Consider the following 26,564-nt stretch of genomic DNA (forward strand, 5'->3'; position numbering starts at 1 on the left):
GTGTGCCCATTCCTTCTGTAAAACAATGAATAATCACTGTTAGAATGATTATATCCTTTTGAATAGAGGTTTTTTGCTAGCTTGCATACCACTGTTTGACTTGCCTGCTTCAAACCACACAGTGACTTTTTCAATTTACAGACCATATTGCTATTGTCCACTGCCAATCCTTGTGGTAATGCCATGTAAACTTCTTCATTTAAATCACTATGAAGGAAAGCATTGTTAACATCCAGTTGATACATATTGCACCCTTTCTTGATTGATTAAAAAATTAGAGTCCTGATTGTGGTCATCTTTACCACAGGTGAGAATGTCTCATTGTAATCTATTCCAGCCTGCTGAGTATACCCCTTCACCACTAGTATAGCTTTGAACCTCTCTACACTACCATCAGCCTTGTGTTTAACCTTGTACACCCATTTACACCCAATAACATTCTTTCCTTCAGGTAAATTTACTAGTTCCCAAGTATCATTTGCATACACAAGGCATCAAATTCTTGTGTCATTTCCACTTGCCAGGCAGGATTCAAAATAGCCTCTTCATAAGAAAAAGGTTCAATATCATGTGAAATATTATTGATCAACTGTTGACTACTAGGACCCAAGCTAGTGAAACATGCATGGTCAGGGTAAGAAATAAAAGATGTGAGTGAGTGATGTGGATTATATTTTGAAGAATGCAAGTTGGGTAATGTATAAGTGTAGTCTTTCAGGTAACCTGGGGTGTGCATAGGCCTAGCTGATCTTCTTGGTGCAAGGGTTATAGGTGGAGTTATAGGAACTGTAGGTGCAAGAGTTTGTGTATTAGTGTTTGTAGAAACATTTAAAGGTGGGGGCATAGGAACTTCAGTATTTGTGGAAACATGGTTAGTAGTGACTTCAACTAATGTATCATCACTCAACACTTCATTATCAACAAAGACATTTGTTTTACTAGACTTGCAAGGTAATGTATCAGAAAGATTTGCAAGAGATCTTAAGACAGAACTAAAATTGGAATCAGGAGAAATAACAAAAGGAAATACAACTTCATGAAAAAAACATTTCTTGATACATGAATTCTTTTGGTATCCAGATCTAAGACTTTGTAGCCTTTTGTATTAAAAGGGTATCCAATGACTACATGTGCTGTGGCACTTGGTTCAAATTTATCCTTATGAGTCTTCATGGTAGTTGAAAAACAAAGGCATCCAAACTTCTAAGATGGGAATAGGTTGGTTTTCTTTGGTATAATAATTCATATGGAGACTTATTTTGTAAAAGTTTAGTAGGTAGTCTATTAATAAGATATGTGGTTTTCAAGACACATTCTCCCCAGTACTACATGGGCAATTTTGATTGAAACATAAGTGCTCTTACTGTTTCAAGGAGATATTTATGTTTCCTTTCTACTACACCATTTTGTTGTGGAGTATAAGGGCAGGATCTTTGGTGCATTATACCTTTTTTCTTGAAAGAAACTAGTTGCTTCAATACATATAAATTCCAGACGATTGTCAGATCTAATGATTTTCAATTTTGCATGGAACTGATTTTCTAAAAGGGAAATGAAGGCCTTTATGGTCTGTAAAGCATTACTTTTGCACCTTAGTAGTTGTGTCCAAGTTGACCTACTATAGTCATCCACCGTAGTTAAGAAATAATGATGACCATCATGGGTAGGTGTGTGGTATGGTCCCCATAGGTCAATGTGCAGCAGCTCAAATGTTGTGCTGGTAGTGGTTGTGCTTTCTAGGAAGGACATTCTAGTTTGTCTAGCCATAGGACATATTGTGCAAGTGAAAGGTTGCTTATTGGAAAAGTTCAGAGGTATGGAGGATATAGTTTTCATTTTTACAAAAGGTACATGTCCCAACCTAGCATGCCATAAGAATTCAATGTCATGATTTTGAGTAACCAGTACTAGGAAGGGAATTAACAGAAGAACATGAAATAGGATCAACAACACAAGCTTCTTTATTGATTGTATGAAGGTATTTTACATGTTGAGATGGACATTGACATTTGTTACCAATAGAAGCTATGTTACAATAGTTAAAATAAGAAACAGGTTGGCATCTGACATGAGAAACAACATTACCATTTGCAGGTGGACAGTTATGGCATTTTGGACAGAAATAATATAGGCCGTTCTTAGCCTTACCAAGTGCTAGATGGCTCTTCAGAGAAGGGCCCTGCAGTAAACAAGAAGAGTTGTTAAAGCTGACTATTCCTTTTAGTTGAAAATCTAAACAATGAACTGATAACAAATTGAATTTGAAACTAGGTATAAACAAAACTTTGTACAAATTCAGTGTAGAAGTCAAACGAATATCACCAATTTCAGTCACTTTAACATTGTATCCATTTGGTAATGTAATGAGAAAAGGATAGGGTAATGTTCAAAGGTTTATAAGGACATCTTTTGTGTAAGTCATGTAGTGTGATGCTCTTGAATCTATAATCTAAGAGCCAACAGTTAATCATATACATTTACATGACAGATCACCTATCTCATTCATAGACGAATAGCAAGCAAGTGTCCTTGCTAGGTTCACTGATGCACCTCCCATGTTTTCTGAACAATCAGCTCCAACTTGCATAGTGCCAAGGAGATTGAGGAGTTGTTCATACTGACTTTTGGACAGATTCAAAAGGATTTGTCTTCTTTGTTCAGCAGCTTCTTCACAGTTACTTTTATCATCCATAGAGGCATACACATTTACTGCAGATCCTAAATTCTTCCTCTTGGGGCTTTTGAATTAGGTGGATAACCATGAAGGTTATAACACTTATCCTTAGTGTGTCCAGTTCATTTGCAGTACTCACAAAACAAATTGAACCTGTTCCCAGTGCTGGAATTTCCCCTAAATATGTTATTGGAACTATTGAAATTGCCTGTATTTCCTCTCTGAGAGTTGTAGTTGACCTTGAAATTCTTGGATCCTTCATTCTGCTGTGGTGATAAAGAAGCATTTAGAGAAGTGGATTCAAAAAATCCATATGATTGAGAGGATTCACTTCCCTCTGTCTTTCTTCCTGTGACAATATGGCAAATGCTAGTGCCATAGTTGGTAGAATGGTCATCATGAGAATGTTCCCACATATGACAGTATACATTTCACTCAAACCCATTAGAAAATGTATGAGTCTTCGATCCTGTTCAGCCTTATGCATTTTGATCTTCCCACCACAAGTACACACACAAGTGCATTATGAATTGATATCAAGAGTATTCATCTCCTTCCATAACTTCTTCATTTTACTGTAGTAACCAATAATATCTATATCACCCTGCACAAGATCATTAATCTTCTTCTGTAACTGATAGAGCTTGCAAGCATTTGTCTGATCATACCTATCCTCCAATTCATCCCAAAGTTCCTTTGCATTGTTAACGTATTGTAAGCTATCTCACAGATTTGGTGAAAGAGAATTCAGAATCCATGAAGTCACCAGGTCATCACACCTTTCCCACTGCAAGAAAGTGGGATCTGCTGGATCTGGCTTTATGACTTTTCCATTGATAAAACTAATTTTTCATTTAACTGATAAAGCCCTGAGAACATATCGTCTTCATGACCTGCATCCAGATCCATCAAACACAGCAGGAAGTAAAGTGGAGCCTGCATTCTCTGAAGTATGCAGGTAAAATGGGCTATTAAAATCCAATCGAGTTGGAATATTGGAACTGGTTGCTTCAGCTGGAATGTCACCCATGGAAGAAGATGGGAATATGATCGAATTTGGAAACAAAGTAATCGATGAACAAGAAGAAAAAGATGAAAATCAATTGCGAAAAAAATAGAAATCAATCGTAAACACAGCTTACGATGAAAAACAAAAAGCAGGAGACTTCTCCCTGCTCTGATACCGTGACAAAAACAACAACTCAGGCTCTGTAACTTTCCTCCATTAATAGAGGTTTCAACTCTAACAATCAGAGAGAAAAGATCGAAAATCTTATTAAGAATATGAAAACTTAGCTTGTAATTTATACAATGAATGTGTATTTATACACATTTGACAAATTCTAACAAATCTAACAAACTCAACTAACTATGAAAAATGAGAAACTTTGTTATTCCTAACTAACTAACTAATATTGTGAATGTACAGTAATTAACTAACTTTGGGAATGAAAGTGAACATTAAACTAACTGATAACTAACTCAAATCTTATCAGCAACCACTACTAATTGTCACAGTCATTACACTGTTATTTCTACCATCACAACTATCACAGTCACCATTACTAGCCAATAACATCAACTCACTACCACATCACTAGTGAACATAAATGTTTTTTTATAATAATTTTATTTTGTTAATTAATATTTTTAAAAATAATTAATTTAATTTTAATAGTATATTTATTAATAAGTAAATTATACACACTTAGATATTGAAAAACAAACCATCTTTATCATTTAGTGTTAAATAAAGTATTTTCCCCTCCATATTAGTTGATCACTTTTCAGTTTACACGATACTTAAGAAATCATAAATAAGATGGTCGATTTTACTAATTTATCGTTTATACATATTGATTGATATCAAGATAATTTATAAAAAAAAACATAGGGGATATCAATAGGTATTATCGAAAGTTAATAATTAATCTTGTGATAATTTATGAAAAAGAATACTTAGATCAATTTTTTTTACTCAAAAGTTTGCAAATAATGTTTAAAATTATGTTTTCCACAATATAAATTTATAATAAATAAGAATATATTTTAATACGAACAATTGTTAATGAAAACTTTTCTTTGTCTATCAAGATCATATAAGAAAATAAATTTATTAATCAATTTTTTATAATAATATTTAGCATAGCACTAAACGTTTGTTGTAATTCTTCATCCTTATATACATCTCCTTCATCTTGAGAAGTGATCAAATCAAATTGATAATTCGTAACGTTCAAATTAGAATCACATTGAATTTTTTTATTTTAGTCTTTGATTTTCTCCTTTTGATCTTGGAAAAAGGGTCAAATATGCCCCTAAACTTTTCGAAAAGGTCTAAATATGACCCCCGTTTAAAGTTTGGTCCATTTATACCCTCGCCGTCCAATTATTGATCCAAATATGCCCTTATGGGCGTTAGTTGGCCACCTCAAAATATCCAACTCATTTTACTTTTCTTTAAATGCCCAAATGGATTTTCCACGTCATTTTAATATTACAACTTGGCATTTATATTATAAAAGAGAAAGGGTCACATATGTTCCTAATAATCCGACCCATTAAAAACACCCCATATTTTAAATAACCTATATGACCCGTCTTTTAAATAACTTATACGACCCGTATCCGACCCAAAACCCATCCCTTTTAACCCATAACAAATCCCTAATTTCCTAAACTTCATTTTCACTGAAAGAACGTTGCGGCACTGCTAGGGTTCTTGATAACTTACACAAATTGCGGCGCTAGGGTTAGAAAATCTACGCTTTGAAGGTAAATTTTCTCCCTTCAGTAAATTATATATTCGATTAGGGTTACATTTTCTTGTTAGTTAGGGTTATTTAAGTAAAGTCGACGGCATGTGTTGTATTTGATTCCCTTTGATTTATGTGTATCGAAATCACTTGAAATGTATTGTTTGGTTTTAAAAGGATGTACTTTTATGCCTTTGTTAGCTTTGTTTTGTTTCTCTTTTGGTGGTCTCGAGATGTTGTTTGTCTTTTAGGGCTTACTTTATTATATTTTTGCAGCTTTTAATGTGTTTGGTTTGAGTGGTCTCTCTGATTTTACCATTTTTCATGTAATTTTGAAGAATGATTGATGAAGTTGAAATTGTGTTCAACTACGGGGGTAGTTGGGTCATTTCACCTCTGTTGGTTTACACTAAGAAATTGGTGCACTCTTAGCTAAAATTTGACCCTGAATTATTGAGTCATAAAGATATATGTGATGAGTTTCTTCCAAGCTAGGGTTTTCTCGGGTTAAACAATTATTAGTCATTGGGCCCTCTAGAAAGTATTATATAGTAGATGGGGATGATGGAATTAGGGCCATCCTTATCCTTTTATGTGAGAAATTTAAAGTTGTCAACTTCTTTGTTGTGGAGAAGGGTGAGTTCACTGTTGTTGCCCAAAATATCACACAATATGTTGAATCATGTTGTGTAGATGTTAGGTTGGTACAAATTGTGAACATAGTCCTGGTTCTGTTGATGAATGGGATCTTTCTGAGGGTCAGGATTGTGATTTAGAGTGGATGGATGCTATTAGCAATGAAAGGGGAAGAGTAGTAGGTGACAGGTTGGAAAGCTTCAAGGAATTGCAAGTTGATATGACATTTAAAGACATGAAAGAAGGTAGACAGGTTCTAAATTATTATGCATTAGCTAACAAAAGGGCTTTGACTATAATAAAAGGTGATACAAAGAGAACTAGGTATGGTTGTGATGTGGGATGTCCCATTAGGAGTTTTATTTCAAAAGATGGCAAAACTGAAGCGTTTAAGATAAAGACTTTCATCAATAAACACACATGTGAGGAGGCCTTTTTTAATGCTAGAGCTGATGCAATTACTTTAGCTCAATACTTCAAGAACAAGATTCAAAATAATCCCAAGTACAAGGTAAAAGATATGAGAGGAGAGCTTGAAAATGACTTAAAATTGAAGGTGTGTCAGTCTAAACTTAAAAGGGCTAAGAGGATGGCTCTTGATAAGTTGGATGGCAGTTTTATTGATGACTACAACAAGCTTGAGGCCTATGCACAAGAGCTTAAGCAATCCAATCCCGGAAGTGATGTTTTGATAAATATCTCTAAGGATGCCCTAGCTGAAGGAAAAAGAAATTTTTTAAGGATGTACATCTGTTTTGATGATCTTAAGAAAGGCTGGAAATCTGTATTGAGGCCATTTATTGGACTTGATGGTACATTTTTGAAAGGTATATGTAAGGGTGTGTTGTTGGTTGCTCTAGGACAAGATTCTATGAACAGTTTCTATCCACTAGCATGGGGAATAGTGGACAAAAAAACAAGCAATACATAGTGCTGGTTCATTGAGCTATTAAAGGGGTCTTTGGACCTTAAGATGGTGCAAAAATCACATTGATTTCGGATAAGCAAAAGGTATGATGCTATTTTTAACTCAGTGTTTTAATTTACTTGCATTCACAATTTCTACTCACTTTTTAATTCACTTTCATTCACAATTTAACTCACTGTTTTTACACACTCTTTAACAATTTCAAAAACAATGTACCAACTATTTTTACTCAACTTGTACTCACTGTACTTACTGTTTTTAACACATATTAATTCTCAACTTTCACTATTACAGGGACTGATAGATGCTGTTGTCAAAGTGTTGCCTGAAGCTCAACATAGGTATTGTGTGAGACACATTGAGAGTAACTGGTGCAGAAAATGGAGGAGTGGTCAAATGAGGAAGCTTATGTGGTGGTGTGCTTGGAGTTCCTATGTTGAAGAGTTCAAGGACCAATTGAATAAATTGGGGAAACTATCAGAAGATGCTGCAAGGAATTTGGTAAAGTATCCACCAAAGGCATGGTATAGAGCTTATTTTGATACTCAGCGTAAGAACATGATGGTTGATAACAACTTCACTGAATCATTCAATGCATGGATTCTTGAGGCTAGAGCCAAGCCAATAATCAAGATGTTAGAAGAAATAAGAGTACAAGTGATGAGATTGCTAGGGAAAAATGAAAAAAAGTTGAAGACTTGGGTTACAGATTTCAGTCCGGAATGCATGAAGTTGTACATTGACTACAGGGCCATAGCACATAGTTGTAAGGTGGAATTCAATGGAGATTGGGGCTATGAAGTGTTTGATGGAGAAGATAGACACACTGTCAATCTAAAACAAAAAAGATGCACTTGCAGAATTTGGGATTTATCAGGTATTCCTTGCCCGCATGCCATCAAAGCATTGACACAAAAAAGTAGATCCAATAACTGAAATACATTGGTGGTATACAAAGGAGGCTTACATGCTAACATATAAAAATAAGATGCAGCCTGTAAGAGGTCAGAAGTTCTGAAGGTTGATCCTTCAAGTGCAATGTTGCCTTCTAATGTTGTGAAACAATTGGGTAGACCAAAAATGAAAAGGAATATAGAACCAGATGAAGCAAGAAAAAGAAAGGGTGAATGGTCTCAGTCTAGAAAAGGCACTCAAATGACATGTAACAACTGTGGTGAATCAAACCACAATGTCAGGTCCTGTTACAAGGTAAGCACAATATTACATGTTTTTCATGTTTTTCCATGTAAGCTAATTAATCTAAATACAAAAAAAATTACACTAAAAGTGTGCTGAAAATAATGCACATTCGAAGAAAGGAAAAAGGCCAATGTCTAACAATGAACATGGTTCTGATGTTGAGGATGGAATTGAAGCTGGAATTGGGGCTGAGGCTGTAACACAAGAGTTTGAACCATATGGCTAATGTTGAATATGAAGAAGACCCACATCTAAGACCAATGGTGATTTGTGAATCGGAGTTGAGTGCTGAGAAGTTGAAAAAAAGGGTTGTTCCAACTAGTGCAAAAAAAATCCAGCTTTATGGAGATCACACTGGTGCCTCACTGCCAATTAATCTGCCTTATTCTCCGATCAAAACAACATGGAAGGGAAAAGAAGCTATCCCTGCTGGACATGTGCAAATGCAAGCAAAAAAGAAAAAATTCAAGATGATGGGGGTTAAGGGCAGAAATCATGTTGTAGATGATGATTTATCGTAATTTATTTTCTATGTTAATTTTTGTGTTAATTCTCATGGTTAACCATAGTGGTTGACAAACAAAATTGCTAATGAGTATTAAGTTAGGTGAAACTTTCATATGCCTGCATAGAATGGCATTACGGGCGCCTTTTTTTGTTGTGTTTAGTCTTGTCATTGTGAATTTAAGACGTCTTCTTTTGAGTGTGTTTATCTTGTATGTCATTGTGGTTTTAAGAAATCTGATTGTCTATATTTTGGTTTCTGTATTGAGGATGTGTATTAACTGTTAGATTTGTGTGTCCATTCAATTCAATGGCCTAATGACATAATGAATAATGCTTCTTGTTTGATGTGTATAATTGTCTTTACGTGTATACTCTTGTTGATTATAATCATCCCTACAAATCCTCTAATTTGATAATTTACATTCTATTATTTGCCTAAGATTTACATCAACACACATAGAAATAACTCAATATGTACAGAACCATATAGTCAACTAACACAATTGATGAAGTATTTCAACTGACGTGCTTTTCACTTCATATTCCATTCCCTAAGCACCACCACCACGTCTATGGCACAATCATATATTTACCACTTCCACTGTTTCATAAAAAAAAACACACAATTATGCCATCACCAAAAAGAAAAGCAAGAAATGGTGACATCGAACTTAACATACCATATAAATCAAAACGTCTGCTAAAATTCAAGTCATGAACTACTACAATTCAAGTCATCAACTACTACAATTCAACACATCACACATGTTTAACGTTTTCTAAGTTAAGGATGAAAAAGTTAAAGATTACAAACTGATAGAAATTTCTATTTTCCTTCCTACTTCATTACCCAGAATGTGATTAATGCTGCAAAACAACACCACAATATAGCTATCACAATTCATATTTGATCAACTTTTTTATTAGACTTATCGATAACAACACCTTCATTATCGATAACAACCTCTTCACGCTTGGGAGCAGTAATTTCATTTAGACGTTCACATTTTTCTTCAATTTCAGATGCCAAATACTTTTCAAGATCAGCCATCTTCGTCTCCAAACTTTTGTTTTCACGATGAAGATTATCGTTTTCCTTCTTTAAATTGTGGATTAGATTTGCAACTCTAGGATGGAGCGGATCATCAACCCATTTTCAATAAGCACATTTATAACCCTGTATAATTATGAACTTGAAATCAGTACTCACCAAAAATATAAAAATTAATGAAATTGTATGATAAATTTACATTAGGATTAGAACACTTATAAAAGCGTCTTTCAGCATTAGTTGGAGTGAAAGCCGTGAAAATCCTCGTCGCAATACCACATTGACATTTTACCATCGACATACTTGAAACAGTCGAGTCCCGACTCATTTTTAAAGGAGAAAGTGTAAGAAGATGACTGGAGATGACTAGAACACTCTTTTATTCGAGCTCCTCAAAATGAAATGATGGGGGTAATGAGGCTCTCAAGAACCCTAACTTTGAAATGAAGAATGGATATGCTACCAGTTATTTGAAAGGGAAAAGGGATATGGGTAGAATTAGCCAATTAGGAATATAATTGAACCATTTAAAATATGGGTCATAAAAGTGTTTTTAATGGGTCGGATTATTAGGGGCATATGTGACCCTTTCTCTTTTATAATATAAATGCCAAGTTGTAATATTAAAATGACGTGGAAAATCCATTTGGGCATTTAAAGAAAAGTAAAATGAGTTGGATATCTCGAGGTGACCAACTAACGCCCATAAGGCATATTTGGACCAATAATTGGATGGCGAGGGTATAAATGGACCAAACTTTAAACGGAGGACATATTTAAACCTTTTCAAAAAGTTTAGGGGCATATTTGACCCTTTTCTTTTTAATCTTTATGAAATATCTCTAATGAACTTTTTGAATCTTCCATTTTTTTAGCACCCACTTCAATTTGTTTTTTAGAATCTTTTAAGTTTTGGATGATTAATTTTTACTCTTTCACTCTCTTGTTTTGGTTGATCTTCTCGATTAACTGAAATTCCAACTTTATAATTTGTTTTTAGTACTTGTTTTTAAACAATTCTTACAAGTATTTTAAAATGGATGAAAGTATGAATACAAAAACAATTTAGGCTTTTAAAGAAGGTGGAATATCAATTAGAGAGGTAAAATGTAAAATTTTGAATTAGTATCTTAATTAAATAAATATATAAGTAGTTTGAGATATGCATTTCTAGTAATGTCAAGGATATAAAATGGAGAAAAGAATTATTCCCTTCGTTTCAAAAAAGAATGTTTCTATTTTTTTTTAGTTTATTTAAAAAGAATGATCCTTTTTCTTTTTTAGCAATACTTTAACTTTAATTTTCCACGTGACATGTTTAAGATCACAAGATTAAAGGACATATTGGTACATTTGACATAACTTTAATTTAGAACCACAAGATTAAAAAGTCTTCTTTCTTTTCTTAAATTCCGTTTCAAGTCAAACTACGTCATCCTATTTGAATCGGAGGGAGTACTTTTCTTCGTCCAACAATAGTCGTCAACTATGATAAAAATAGTTATCCAATAATACTTATTCAATTTAGAAAATCAAGAAATAAATAATTTACCTTTTGTATCTATTTTACCTGAAATAAGTATTATTTATCATCTACCATAATTTTTAAAACTTTAAATTTGATAAGATCAAAGAATAATATAATAATATTATCCGTGTCATTTTGTTGTTTTTTAAAAATGTACTCCCTTCGTCCCATTTTATGTGACACAATTTCCTTTTTGGTCAGTCCCAAAAAGAATATCACATTTTATAATTTTTATTATTTTTTAAACTATGCGCACAATTAAATATTGCCCATAAAATAAAATAGGACGGAGGGAGTATCAAGTTAAAGAATCCATTACGAGAAAAGAACATATTTTTCTGTGGCATCCAACTTGTGAAAATTCTCATAGGAAGACATTGTTGAATGTTGAATATGAGTTGTGTGAGGCTTCAATCACACTCCAATGGAACAGCCAGTTTGTCTTTGCCTTTCTCCTTCCCTTTCCATCACGATCAGATTCCTCCATTTCTCTTCTCCCCACTTTTCCCCCAATCCCCATCCTTCATTTTTTTTTCTCCCAAGCCAAGAATCTCTTTCCCTTTCAAAGATTCTCTGCTTTTTCTTATAACTTACCCTTTTCCAATGATGCCATTCTTCTTCTCTCTGTTCCATTACATTACCATTCTCTTTCTCTCTCACAATTTGTTCCCATGTCTTCTTCAAATGTCAATCAGTTTTCTCAGCCTTGCATATATGGTAATGTTTCAAAAGTTCCAAGATTTTTGATTTTTTTTTTCTGTTTAACGTATACCCTTTTGAGTCTTTCCCTTGAATTGCGTAAAAAGATTAGCTTTTTTGATGATGACGATATTATTGTGGGGTTTAAAGCAGGTCACTTTGTTTCTTCATACGCAGAGAGGAAGTCAAGGTTTATGAAATGGCTGACTAAAGTTTTCAAGGGTAATAGGGGATTGCCACGTGGACAGCAACCCCAGTTTCTAGGAGATGAGAATATGATTTGGCGTGCTCCTGCCAGAACATTGGTATTCTTTTTACTTTTCATTAATTTTGATTCAGAGCTTTTTCTAGCAGTGTATACAATTCTGGATAAATGACCTGCAATGTGAAATGTGGTGAATGTTTCTTTCAAAATATCTCTTTTATCACCAAGATCGATCTTGGCTTGTTAAAAAGAAAGCCACTTCTATAGTTTCAGCTGGACTACAAAATTTGTATTATCTTTTAAAACTGAATTTGTTGTCTCGTCTGATGAAATGTTTCTTAACACAATTTTAAAGTTCATCAGGATGATCACTCTAAGGCTAGTAAAGAGAAAGAGGAACTAGACCATGCGACTGCAGTCTCTTTGTCCGAAGATTTGAAAAGACCAGGTGGCAATTAAAAGATCTTCTTTCGTATTTTTCCAAGTCTATGAAACTAATATTTCCTTGTTGCTGTCCTCCAGAGATCTATATATACATTGTTCAGTTCTCTATTGACTTAGTATACCACTATATTACCAATTCCACTCTTTTGAGGTTGAGACTGACAGTTCTGTGCTTCACAGGATACAAATGCAGGACTGACAATGATGAAGATCTCGAAAGATCACTTAATCATGACCTTAGTTCGTCATCATATCCTCCATATCCTCCTCCGTATGCTCCTTCATATGCCCCTTGGGAATATAATCCCAGAAGTTATAGGTAATTGGATTTTGTTGAAATATCCTCTTTTGCTTTGTGTCAGTCAAAATTTAGCCTAATTATCTTCTACTGCATTGCAAATAATCCTGTCTTACAAAGCTCAATTAACTTTCTGTCCACTGATAATTATTAAGGGGTAAAGAGAAAGAAGTCCTGCATGGGGTCCTTTCTTTTGTAATTTTACTTGATGGAATTAAAAAAGGGATCAAAGAAAAGAAGAAAAAGTTCTTCTTCGTAGTATTTATGGATTTTTATTTCACAGAAGGTTGCCTCTAGAGTGGTAAATTCTTGGGCATCAAATTTTAGTCGTGTCACTGAGAAAATTTTCTGTGACTGTTCACTGAAAATGGAAACTGTGGCATACTAATGCCTATTACAGATGAAACCATCCCTGTAACCTTTGGGGATAACTGGAGGATAAACGAATTCAAATTTAAGACGACTTGACGTCCGTGCATATGCACATTCAAACAAATTTTGTGTCTTCGAGTAGATTTTTTTTTGGTTTTGAAGTATTGAAGGAACATCTATTACATTTTGGTAGAAACTGCTGCTTGTTCCCACTTGTCTCGGGATTAACATATACCATCACGGAGCACCTGTATTTCTTGTGTACAAGAAATCTTATTTGCACATGTATAATTTGCAGGATATGCAATGGCTGCCATGGGGATATTGGCTCTGGCAATTACTTGGGGTGCATGGGAACTTTCTTTCATCCAGAGTGCTTTCTTTGTCGTGCCTGTGGTTACCCAATTACTGAACATGAGGTACATTCTTGTCCTTGCTCTACAACTATCTTGTGCCGTAACTCAAACTCTCCCTCCAAAAACGAAAATTAAATTTGTAATCTCAATTCTTGTACAGACTGAATGTTTTATATCTTTCCTCATGTTTAGCTCATTTGGTTTCTTTGTTGAATCAAGTTTTCCTTGTCAGGGAACAATACGTATCACAAATCATGCTTCAGGGAAATGACTCACCCCAAATGTGAAGTTTGCTTCCAATTTGTAAGGACATGTATCATGTAGTTGTGTTAATCTCGACTGCATCTTTAGATATAGGCTTCTCCTACATGTTCAGTTAGGAGCCATTAAATTTTTGCTCTTACTTAAGTTGAAAATGCAAAATTCTTAAGAGAGTATAGTTGTGCATGTATGCAAACAAACTAATGCATATACTGGCACATGCCTGCTGATTGTCATCCATCTAAATCATCACTTGCTGTTGCAGTATCACAGATCGAGATGGAATGACAGCTTCATTAGTTCATCCATTGATGTTGTTTTGCATTTTTTCATCTTTGATACAATTTTGTTTAGTTCATCAACCTAGAGAGAACGTTTTTACAGCATGTTCTTCTGTAGATTATATTCTAAGATTTTTTTCAAATTGCTCAAACAATATTTTTGTTCTGATTAGGAACCGGCATATATTATTAAGTTTCTGGTGTAGTCACCATTGCATATTTTGATGAAGCAGTTTAAGTTTTGGAAGTATATCATGAGATTTGACATATACTTGCAGACCGATCTAACTGTTTAATCCCTCATAGTTGATTTTATGATATACCATTTCCTTTTCAGATCCCAACAAATGCAGCAGGCTTGATTGAGTATAGGTGCCACCCGTTTTGGTCTCAGAAATATTGTCCTTCACACGAGCATGATGTCACCAAACGATGCTGTAGTTGTGAACGTCTGGAGGTATAATTATCTGTAAAATTAAACATGTTGGATCACCTATCATTCAACTAACATGCTTGATGCTGATATTGTTCTTATATTCTTTAAGCCATGGAATGCAAGATATGTATCACTTGGGGATGGTAGAAGCTTATGCTTAGAGTGCATGGAATCTGCCATCATGGATACTGGGGATTGCCAACCACTTTACCATGCCATCAGAGACTATTATGAAGGCATGAACATGAAAATAGAACAGCAAGTTCCTATGCTTCTTGTTGAAAGACAAGCCCTTAATGAAGCCATTGAAGGGGAAAAGCATGTAAGGATGCCTTTGTATCTGTAGTTTTTTTGTTCTTTAGTCTGGGAAATTTCTGACTGGAAAATACTTTAGGGTTTCCATCATATGCCCGAAACCAGAGGTTTATGCCTATCAGAAGAGCAGACAGTCACCAGTGTAAGCTGTTTAGTCCCTTGAAATCATTTTCAGTTTCTTACTAGCTTAAAATGTTAGTATCTAGGTAACCTAGTGATGCATCACAAGCAATGGTGTCTTATTCCAGATACTCAAGAGGCCGAGAATGGGTGGTCGTGAAGTAGTGGGAATCAGAACACACCCTCAGAAGCTAATTAGAAAGTGTGAAGTTACAGCTATTCTAGTATTGTTTGGTCTACCAAGGTAACTTCTTTTTGTCTAATTCCTTTCAGTTTGTTTTATTCTAACATAACTCTTTGGCTACTCTTGGCCTTTCCTACTGACAATGATATGCAATGGCATATATGTTACCCTCGTTTACCAGTTAAGATGCTCTCTAGAAAAGATGTGCTAGGCCTGATAGACTTGCTATATTATTCTATCTGCAGATTACTTACTGGTGCTATTCTTGCTCATGAACTGATGCATGCATGGTTACGTCTAAAAGGTAAGTTGATCCTATCCTTCTATCTACGTTGGTCTGCGATAGAATTTAGGGATGTATTATCTTCGCGGAAAGAAAGATAAAAAGACAGTTAGACGTTTCATTTTCAAACTCTCAAGATCTTGATACCAGTTAATCAGATGCCAATCTAGGATGAGTTCTATGAGTTAATCAGATACCAGCTCGAAATACATACTATGTGCAAAAGACATTTAAATGTATAATACATAAAATAAGATCACATCCATTCTGACTCCACAAACTATTGATCCTGGATATTCACCTCTGCAGCTAATATATGTTTAAATTGATTTACTTTAGAAAAGTTACCTTGTATGAAATTTGCAGGATACCGTAATCTCAGCCTTGAGGTAGAGGAAGGAATCTGTCAAGTGCTTTCCTACATGTGGCTGGAATCAGAGGTAATGCCAGGATCAAGAGATATGCCATCAACATCAACTGCTTCATCCTCATCAATGTCGTCAACCAAGAAAGGTGTTAAGTCTGGAGTAGAGAATAAGCTGGGTGAGTTTTTCATGCACCAGATCGCCCATGATACTTCTCCAGCATATGGTGGGGGATTCAGATCTGCTAATGAAGCCGTGAACAAGTATGGTTTAAGATGTACATTGGATCACATTCGCCTGACAGGAAGTTTTCCATTATGATTCCATCATTGTTATGTTGTCAAAGGTCGCTTGTGCTGTATGGCAATCCAGAAATCACTGAATTGAAATGCTCCCCTGAGAAAATGAGTTGATCTTGCAAAGATGGATTAGCTCCTCTTATTTTTTATGGGTTCCATCTGTGGACACTCAGTCCCAAAGATAAGATTATACGCCACAATGTGAATGAGAAGAAAATGTAACATGTATAGCATTTAACTGCAAAAAAAATTGAATTTGAATGCTCCAAAAGTGTTTTCCCACTTCCTACAAATATTGTTCTAAAATGAAATCTTACTTTGCAACAAGCCAGACGATAAATTCATAAGAACCACTTTTTAATTGTCTGCTCTGCATGAGTAATTTATTGTGGAGCAGTGATCACATCGAAATACAGAAAACAATCGATTAGCTTCAGTCGATATCAGTAAACGTTATGTGATTCGTAAACTGATTGCTTGTCTAGCAAAATGTCAAAAAGCTACTAGAGATACAAATCTTTGTATTCTCCAAATTAATCAGAATGTCAAAAAGTATACCTGTGTTTAATTACAAGATCCCTATCTGTCATTCCTCAATTCAAAACTTAACCACATAACTCACACATATAAATCTACTCTTACATATTACAAGAACAAATAAAGCAGCCCCCCATTTTTTAGTTGGAACAACATGGTCTGGTATTGGAATTGCCAGAATTGTCTCCAACCTTAATAACAGTTCCTTGACCAGGAGTAGCACCAGCTTCTTGAGCTGCTAAAGCTTTTCTGCTGATTATCTGATAAATATCCAACAAAATTGTTTGAAACGCCTTCTCAACGTTTAAAGCTTCTAATGCAGAGGTTTCAAGAAATGACAACCCTTCTTTCTCAGCCAAGAGTCTTGCATCTTGATCTGGAATTGCTCGAAGATGGTTCAAATCAGACTTGTTTCCAGCCATCATGATGACAATGTTGGAGTCAGCATGGTCCCTCAGCTCGCGCAGCCATCTGTGCACATTTTCAAAAGTTTGTCTCTTGGTTATGTCATAAACCAAAAGTGCTCCCACGGCTCCTCTGTAATAAGCACTCGTTATGGCTCTGTACCTTTCTTGCCCTGCTGTGTCCCATATTTGTGCTTTTACCGTCTTTCCTTCTACCTGCACCACACCAATTCATCGTCTATTACTAATTCTGAGACAGAAAAAAGTTAGTTTAACACATTTCTGTCATGAAATGCGTGGAATTTGGAGAAACCAGAAACAAACCTGGAGGGTCCTAGTTGCAAATTCGACACCAATGGTGGATTTAGACTCCAAACAGAATTCATTTCGCGTAAATCTGGAGAGAATGTTAGATTTTCCGACACCTGAATCTCCAATCAAAACAATCTTGAATAAATAATCATATTCATGATCCACCTTGTAAGCCATTTCTACTTCCCTGTAGCTAGCAACCACATTCACCTATGAAAGAAAATACTCATCACCCTCTCAAAAAATAATGAATTTTCAAATGATAAGAAATTGCAAATCAAAACGCACTTCCTTGGCTTTGATAAGAAAGAGGAGATAAATTTTGCAAATGTAGAGAATCCAAATGAATGAATACTAATATTAATATAGCCGAAGAAACTGCAACTTGAATGGCTACAACAAGTGGTGGCAAATGGGTGGGTTGGTTCAATTTGCACGGGTTGAAAATGGGTCAACTTAATATGGAAAATAATTTAAACCGCTCATATTCCATATGGGTAAAGAAGGATGAAAAAATTACTTGGATAACTGCCTTTTAATAAATAATTACGAATTTTAGTGATATTTTTTATTTATTACTATTTATAACATTACTATGTTAAATTTATAATATGCATTAAAAGTGAATAGCCTAACCCATCGGTAGCCACCTAAAATTGGCATCAATTATCACTTGGACACCTCTAGTTGGCCTTATTCATTTTAAACACCTTAAGTAGGGGGACGTCGTGTCATATTAACACGTTTTTGACAACCAGCCAAATGTATAGGATGTGTATATTATACTCGTCGATAACGTGTCAAAGTACTGAATTAAATAATGACATGTGACATATATATATATATATATATATATATATATAAATTATTATAAATAAAAAACCATTTTAAAACTATTTAATTAATTAATTGCTTTAGAATTTACCTTTCAATAAAGAAGAAAAAGGATTCAAAATAAAATCTACTAACACCTTTATTTTTCTCATCCACCATTTCCACATCTTCTCCTCTAACCACTATTATTTTGATGCCTTCTTATTTAAGTTAGAAGATTATCACTATTATCATCTTTTTTTTCAAATCTATATAACTAATTTGGGTCATAAGCAAATACCCATAATCTAACTATCATACTATTACCATCTCTTTAATCCTTCAACTTCATCTTCTTTTTTTTCTTCAGTCACCTTCACAATTTGAACTGCTGGGTTTGAAAGTTTCAAAGTATCCCAAAAAAATTTATCCATGATAAAATCAGATCTATTTATGAATTTACTTGAAATGGGTTCATCAAAAGAGAAAAAGTTAAACGTTTTGAGAAGTAGAAAATTAGTATTTCAAAAATTGAATCTGAAAAAATTTAACCCAGATAAAGAGAGATGAAAATAGACCAACAACATTTGAAGGATTCAGTAAATTTTCCGACAATGAAACTATGAAAAAAATTAGGTGGAAAAAATTGATATCATGAAGAAGATATATGCTCTAGATTTTATTTTTTGGTCCTTTCTTAAATTAGTTTTGTTGATATATATTTAGTTTAATTTTTCACATCAAGAAATGAAAAAGAAAGGAGAAAGTTGAATATACAATGGTGGCAAGGTGGTGGTAAATGGTGGAGGAAGTGTGGGAAGAAGAGAGAAGGAAGAAAAAGAAAGGGAAAATGCACAAGTACCTCCTCAACTTATATCTGGAATTCCAGAGACACACTTATACTATACTAAGGTCCTATTACCCCCCTAAACTTATTTTATAAGTAATTTTCTACCCCTTTTCGGTCTATGTGTCACTAGCTTGAAAAAAAAAATCAACCAGCATTGGACCCACAAGATAGTGCCACATAGGCTCAAACAGGGTAGAAAATTATTAATAAAATAAGTTCATGGAGGTAATAGGACCTTAGTATAGTCTGTGATGTTTCGATCATAGGTTGAGGGGGTACTTGTGCATTAGCCCAAAAAGAAATAAAAATATTTTAAAATCATAAAATACACGTCGTCAAGAAACTAACTGGGATAAATAACTTCTTTCTGAAATTAAAAGAGAAGTCTTATTACAATACATTTCAACTGTTAATCTTAACAATATAATATATGACTTATATATTTCTTTAGATCTTTTTAAATGTTAGATTATGATTTTAAGTTATTCTTTTTCATTTTGGAGTTAAGATATGGTTGTCCGAAAATGGACTTGGTATGCAACCCATATTTATGTCTAATGCATTATTGTGCATTGTTATGAAAAATAATTTCTTTGTTTTTGTGTTACTTTACTTTTAAGTGCTTTTTAATTGACGAAAATTCTATTGATACATGATGAGTTTGATAATACTTGAATAGTTTATGCATAATATATTTTTTTTCTAAATAAAAGTAATTTAAATAAATACATAATAGTGATGTTAGGGGAAAATAATAATGATTTTAATATAACTCATAATATATATATATATATATATATATATGTTTTTGTGGGACTCACTTGCATAGCGTGTTCGAGAACTAATAGAAAAAAAAGAACACTAAATTGATGTAGTAGAACAGAGGTAGTATGTGAAAAAAGAATTTTTTGACTAATTGTTGCGCTGCCTGCAGTCCTTTTATAAAATAAATAGATTGCAGAAAAACTTAAGTTAAAAATTAGGAACTACTACATTAAGATTTTCTCCTAAAAACATGACAACAACCCACATTTAAACTTTTTCCTAAAGACTAGAGACAAACATAACGATAGATATTTTATTCCAAACATAGCTTATTAAAACTGACATTTTTCCCAAATCTATTTCATTCTTCTGATTAATAATTCTCAATATTTCTTCCAACTGAACTTTCACATTCAGTCAGTGTCGCGCTCCATTTTTCATCAAAACAGGTTTTGTGCACGACCTAACCACTCTTTTGGGATTTTGAGCTTTTGAAGAGTCGCCACCTAACGAATTAAGGTGCGTTAGGGCACCTATTTAACCTAACTAAGTCTAGCTAAGGTCAACGAGCCAGAGAAACGGGTAAGAGTTCAAATTACCTCGAGAGGAAGGTGTTAGGCATCTCTCGAGGTCCACAAATGTGGGTCCTGGCCGTATCTCATGCAACTATGTGGGAGTTACAAGTAGCAAATAAAGTCACTTCATTTATTAGTTAATTAATTAGCATGCTCGCTAAGTGATAACAAATGTAAAACAATTAAGACTATTTTTTTAATTATTTTAATTAATTTAAACATGCAAGGCTAGGTGATAGCATTAAATAAACAATAAAGCTCATTTTTATTTAATTTAACATGCGAGACTATGTGATATGACAAATCGAACTAATAGCTCATATTATTATTTTAATTAATATTTAAACATGCAAGTCTAAGTCTTAACAATGAAATATATACTAAGCAGTTAATAAATAGATAAGCGAGAGGATAGAAAAAAGACAAATATATAAGCAAACAAATTTTATTATTTTAAGCTGCTCCATAAATATAATTAAACAAATAAATAGAGGAATAAAAGGGAGAGGAGGCTCTAAGAGACTTTTTGGATCAGCACTCGATTTTTTTTTATTTTCCGATAGGCTGCCGTATAGGAACAGATAAAACCAAGGTTTGTCTTTCAAGCCTGAGTCGATGTCATCATCTCCGTAGGGACAACTATCCCTACCCCAACACCACATGCATTTCGTACCTAAAAGGTGCCTAATCGTCCCAATTTTATTGTCCAAGAGGCATTGGACTCTTAAAAGGTGGGTTTAGACAGAATAAAATATAAGGCCCTCGTAGACACCAAGTCAAACAAACAAGACAAACAAGACGGTCATTTTAGCATTATAAGTCTTAATTTGGCCTCTAAATTTAATTAGACATACTTTGCAAAACAACATATAATTATGAAAGGTCTTCATGCGAAGTGTGTGAGCATACGCGCAAGCAATTATTAAAACAACAAAAGAATTAAATAGGTAAAGTTATCACTAGACACTTTTAAAAGCACGGGAATAATTATCTAATTAATTTTTAAAGGTGACTGACAATTGTTACAAAAATGCAGATTTTAGCATTAAGTTGATTTTAAAGTGAGCAACAATTAAACATGATAGATTTTATTTTTATTTCCAAGTGTAGCAAATGATTGATCACACATGCACATATATATTTAAAATAGTAGTCCGATTATTATTAAGGCAGAAAATATTATTTATAACAAAAGGCTTTATTTGTTTAGGATCGAAAATTATTTTAAGGACAACAATAGATTTATTACTAACGCAAAAAAATAATTTTTTGTGACAAATTTATTATTAATGCAGAATATTATTTTTAGAATATTTATGGATTTACTATTGATGCAGAAAATTATTTTTTAAAACAGTGACAGATTTATATATCAATTATTTATGCTGAAAATGTATTTTTTAAGCAGAAAAAAAAAATAATTATAGTGTAACAATTAGAAATCAGTTTTTGATTAATGCAGAAATATTTCTTAGGCAGCCAATTTATTAGATGCAGAAAATATTTTTTGAACAATAAAAAATTTATTATTAATACAAAAATTTATTTAAGAGGTATGCGATTTATTAGATGCAATAAATCAATAGAAATTGTTTATTTTGAAAGTGTCAGAAAATATGCACAACGAGTTTCATTTCAATTATTTCAATTATTGATATGCTGAAAAATTTACAAGCCTATTAACATGATTTCTAGGTGATTAAAAAAAGTCAAAACATTAAAATAATTCCGTGATTTTCTAACTCCAAATATATATATAAAAATTTAAACCTTAGGCACGCTTATTGTGTTATTTCTTGTATGCGACACATTATTGAGCTTAACACTTATTTATTTATTTTTTTATTTTTACAAATTTTATATTTCATAAGAGCCATAATTTATTAAACATGCGACTAGATAAACAACATAAAAGACAAACACCTTGCAATAATTCACCTTATGCTAAAAGGAATTATAGAGATTTATTTACTTATTTTAATACATAATTAATTAACATTAGAATAGATGACCAACATAGAACATGCTTACAATTAGGACAACATTTGAAAGGCATAAAATCGATAAGGTCATTTTTTAATTAGATTTAGAGCAAAGAAAGATCGACAATTAAATCACGCTCCTATAGACATGCTTTCTAAGCACAAAGAAGTTGCGACAATATAACTAATAGCACGTAAATCCCCCTCCCTTAGACGGTTCCCCAAATATCCCATATATATTAGAGTGCTTTAGTTATACAAATTATCACATAACCTCGATAAAATGAGTTAATAAATGAGATAATATACAATATAAATATAAAACCTAAATGAATCGAAATTAATTCTATCTTCCTTTTTCTTGGAAACTCTTCTAAATCTTGAACTTTTAAGTTCAACGCCTGTTACAAGGAACAATGTAGCAAAATCTTTAACATATATTATATGTGTGTACAGGCAGAAGGTACACCCACACGAGGTCAAGCAAATACCGAATAACAAAATGTATGAAGTCAAACAGAGAGAGAGGGAGGCAAGAACTAACCTGGATGCTTCCTTCTTATTCATACACATTTGAACTCATGCATAAAGTTAAACAATAACAAAAGTTAACACACGTAAAGAGATCTAAGCAATTTAGTAGCTCGACAATGAAAGCAAACAAACTCCAAGAAATGATCCAAACACAAGCAAAAGCACTTCTTAAAAGTTCACCAGAAATCCTTTCCTTTATGTAGTGAGCGGTGTACTCGAGCAATGAAAGAATGAGAATTGAGAGTTAATGATAAAGTAGCACTTGGGGAAAAATGATGAATATGAGAGTATGAGCAATGAGAGAACTTATATTAAAAGTGAATGAATGAGTTATGAGAACTTGAGAGAAAAATGAGTGAATATCAAGATGTGAGAGTGTTTACTTATATAGCAAAGAGGGGGAGCACATGAGGAAAAGAATATTTTAAGGAATTAAATAATATACTATTTTTCTTATTTTAAAGTAGAGTCAAATCAGAAAATTTTAAAAATATATCATTACCAAATATAAATAAGTAAGAATAAAATTAGGAATAAAAATACATTTTCCTTAAAGAAGAGTCAAAAATCAGATTTTTGTTTAAATTTACGGAAAAGGGCCTAAAATACCCTTGAAGTATTGAAAATGGTACAAAATTACCCTCCATCCACCTATTGACTCCAAAATGCCCTTCTCATCTACTTATTGGCTCCAAAATACCCTTGTCATCCACTTTAGGTTCAAAATTGACCACTTATTTAATTTTTTTAAAATTAAACTCTTTAATTATATTTTAAAATACTTGGCGTTCAACTATTGGTTATAATTTAATTTATTAATATAATTTATAAATCAATCCACTACTCACGCATTACTAATTAAATCGCACTCAATTAATAATCCAATTATAATATCAAAATCGTCATAAACACTACTAAGACACGATGTAATTATAGATTCCTGAAAATGACATCTAAAATTATTCGAATCCGCACCGAAACCCCAATTAAATTTAGGTTGAGCCGCTTATTTAGGAGGACACTTTCAATAAGATTCTCTTTCAAGATTGAATTAGAAATTTATGATTAAAGGTAAAGAAGTTATACATCCCTAATTAATTCATGCACTTTTTTTAAAATATAATTTTATAAATATTTATGATTTGTTTTAAGACCTTTAATATATTATTTTGAAAAAAATTTACCTATGAAGTAACATCACATAATTGAGACGTAACAATAATTAAGATGATCATAGTCAGACTTTTAAGTTTACCGGTAATATTTATTTAGAAACTTGAATGTATGATAATTTACTTCTATAGATATTTTCAACTCAAATTTTTAAAAACACTCAATTGACAGTAGCTTTTCTGTTGTTGCATTAATAATGTGACGGATTTATTAATTTGGAGGGGTTTAATTAATAATGGGTGGGTAGTGGATTGATTTAAAAATTATACTAATTAGTTAAATTATAACAAATAGTTTAGCACCACGTATTTAAAAAAATATTTAAATAGCTTAAATTTAAAATCGTTAAATAAGTGGTCAATTTTGAACCAAAAGGTGGATGACAAGGGTATTTTGGAGCCAATAGGTGGGTGGGAAGGGTATTTTAGAGCCAATAGGTGGATGGAGGGTAATTTTGTACCATTTCCAATACTTTGAGGATATTTTAGGCCTTTTTCCATTAAATTTATTTTACCAAATATCTGAGCAAATAAATATGACAAGAAAATAATTAAAGATGTCATAAATAAGCGAGTAAGAATTAATCAAGCCAACTATTAATGAAAGGAAGAATCAATATTTATCAATTAATATTAGTTTCTTAAATAAGGAAGCATGGGATCAGATTTTAAGAAAGCATAAATTTTTACTAAATATAACCGAGAAAAAATTAGGAAGAGTAAAATATTTTTCTTAAATAAAGAAGGGCCGAAATCAGATTTTAAAATATTATTATTATTTTACCATATAAAAACAAGTAAGAAATCAATCAATTTTTCAAACAAGGAGAAAAAATCAATTAAAAATATTATTACCAAATATAAACAAGTAAGAATAAAATTAGGAAGATAATATCCTTTTACCTTAAATAAATAAGAACTAGAACAATATTATTTCACCATATATAAATGAATAAGAAATCAGTCAATTTTCAAGTAAGGAAAGATGGATCAAATAAAATTATTTTTCTTATTTCACAGGAGCCAAAAATCATATTAAAAAAAATTACCAAGTTATTTTTATCAAATATGCCAACAAGATATGATCTTACTATAATTAACCACATCACAAGGAAGTAAGATAATTTACAACACTAGCTTCGCTTAATTAGAGGGAGTAATTCGCTAAGTCAATTCGACGAACAACAACAGTAAAAATAAACATTAAATTTAGATCAAATAATAACATTTCAACAAAGCTAAAAACACATTTTCGGAGTTTTAACAAATCATCAAAAGTTGACCAAGTAATAATGTATAGAGAATTATACCAGATTGAGCATGAGTGAACCTGTTCTGAGACATAGAAATACCTTACTTGATTGATTCTTAAGAAAAGAAGAGCAAGAAAATGAGCATAGAGTTTCAACTAACTAATCATGCTAAATTGAACGTAGAAAATACAGATTACACACATGAATTATGGTAGGAGTAGAACAAGAAATTTCCAGAACAAGCCACTCACAGCTAAAACATTTAAAAAATCTAAAAGTAAAGTTCATACCTGGGACAGAGCTGTATAGATCTGTCCTTATAAAAATGCTTTGTTTTCAGCTTTTGGTCGGAATGATGGAGTAGCACTTCGCGTTGTTGTTGTGGTTGTCCGCTTCTTGCTGAGGAGTTCTCGTCGGGCTGCTGTCCACGCCGAGTTGCAGATTTTGCCGGAGCTGCTGGCCGGCAGGAAGCGCTGTGTTAGAATTGTATATGGATGATCTATAACTGCAGAAACTCCATTAATGGAGAAGAGCATACATGTGAGAGATGAACAGTGCAAGCATAAGAGAGCAGATTGTTGAGTTTGGAAAAAATGGAAATTGTGTGTTCTGTATTCCCATGCTTCTAGTATTTATACATGTATGTACAATGAACTTCTAACTAACTTTCAACTAACTAACTAACTAACAGAATCAGCTAACTAACTCCTTTACAATAATATAATTAGTTGAATTAAGTATAACTAATCTTAACACCCCCCCTCAAGTTGGAATGGATATGCTGCCAGACAACTTGCGTAAAATAGTCGAATGCTTTGGTCCAGTGAGGCTTTTGGTTAAAATATCAGACAGTTGTTCATCAGTAGGAATGTGATGCAGAGTCACAAGTCCTTCATGTAGTTTGTCTCGAACAAAATGACAGTAACCCTCTATGTGCTTGGTTCTCTCATGAAACACAGGATTGTTTGCAATATGGATGGCTGCTTGACTGTCACAGAAGACTGATATAGGTCGAGAAGGTTTTTCACCTAATTCACAAAACAAACATTCAAGCTAAACCAACTCTCCAACCAATTTTCTTATTGCCCTGTACTCTGCTTCTGCTGAGGAAAGTGAAACAGTAGTTTGTTTCTTAGATTTCCAACTTATAGGACAGTTCCCCATGAGTA

At 33.1% G+C, this 26,564-nt stretch overlaps 2 protein-coding genes and 1 pseudogene across 5 annotated transcripts; 2 read left to right on the forward strand and 1 right to left on the reverse strand.

Annotated features, from left to right (window-relative positions):
• The first annotated feature begins 5,985 nt into the window (after positions 1-5,985).
• Positions 5,986-8,715, forward strand: LOC107013558 (annotated as a pseudogene).
• Positions 8,716-11,619: 2,904 nt separating this feature from the next.
• On the forward strand, positions 11,620-16,480 carry LOC107012947 (protein DA1-related 2-like). Of its 4 annotated transcripts, none has more exons than XM_027915274.1 (12): positions 11,621-11,997; positions 12,130-12,284; positions 12,548-12,632; positions 12,809-12,947; positions 13,597-13,717; positions 13,874-13,957; positions 14,534-14,653; positions 14,742-14,954; positions 15,027-15,089; positions 15,196-15,311; positions 15,497-15,555; positions 15,901-16,480. In XM_027915274.1, the coding sequence occupies exons 1-12, from the start codon at positions 11,952-11,954 to the stop codon at positions 16,218-16,220; spliced, it is 1,521 nt and encodes a 506-aa protein (XP_027771075.1). In that variant the 5' UTR covers positions 11,621-11,951; the 3' UTR covers positions 16,221-16,480. The 4 variants fall into 4 exon arrangements, with proteins under 4 accessions (XP_027771076.1, XP_027771075.1, XP_015068408.1 ...); XM_015212922.2 differs by having other exon boundaries at positions 12,133-12,284; XM_015212923.2 differs by having other exon boundaries at positions 12,157-12,284.
• Positions 16,481-16,609: 129 nt separating this feature from the next.
• Positions 16,610-17,766, reverse strand: LOC107013912 (ras-related protein RABA2b-like). The gene is made up of 2 exons (XM_015213788.2): positions 17,464-17,766; positions 16,610-17,355 (listed from the first exon to the last, which is right to left on the reverse strand). The coding sequence occupies exons 1-2, from the start codon at positions 17,626-17,628 to the stop codon at positions 16,876-16,878; spliced, it is 645 nt and encodes a 214-aa protein (XP_015069274.1). The 5' UTR covers positions 17,629-17,766; the 3' UTR covers positions 16,610-16,875.
• Positions 17,767-26,564: the final 8,798 nt, after the last annotated feature.

The sequence above is a fragment of the Solanum pennellii genome, chromosome 3, assembly GCF_001406875.1.
Source record: "Solanum pennellii chromosome 3, SPENNV200".
NCBI classification, from domain to species: domain Eukaryota; kingdom Viridiplantae; phylum Streptophyta; class Magnoliopsida; order Solanales; family Solanaceae; genus Solanum; species Solanum pennellii.

Bases quoted from the DNA above. Each gene is read 5' to 3' on its own strand.
- LOC107013912 (XM_015213788.2), bottom strand. From the start codon at position 17,628: ATGGCTTACAAGGTGGATCATGAATATGATTATTTATTCAAGATTGTT. The intron at 17,356-17,463 runs GTTTGTTTCTGG...GGTGTGGTGCAG, and splicing joins TTGCAACTAGGACCCTCCAG to GTAGAAGGAAAGACGGTAAA.
- LOC107012947 (XM_027915274.1), top strand. From the start codon at position 11,952: ATGTCTTCTTCAAATGTCAATCAGTTTTCTCAGCCTTGCATATATG. The intron at 11,998-12,129 runs GTAATGTTTCAA...TGGGGTTTAAAG, and splicing joins TTCTCAGCCTTGCATATATG to CAGGTCACTTTGTTTCTTCA. The intron at 12,285-12,547 runs GTATTCTTTTTA...AAAGTTCATCAG, and splicing joins GTGCTCCTGCCAGAACATTG to GATGATCACTCTAAGGCTAG.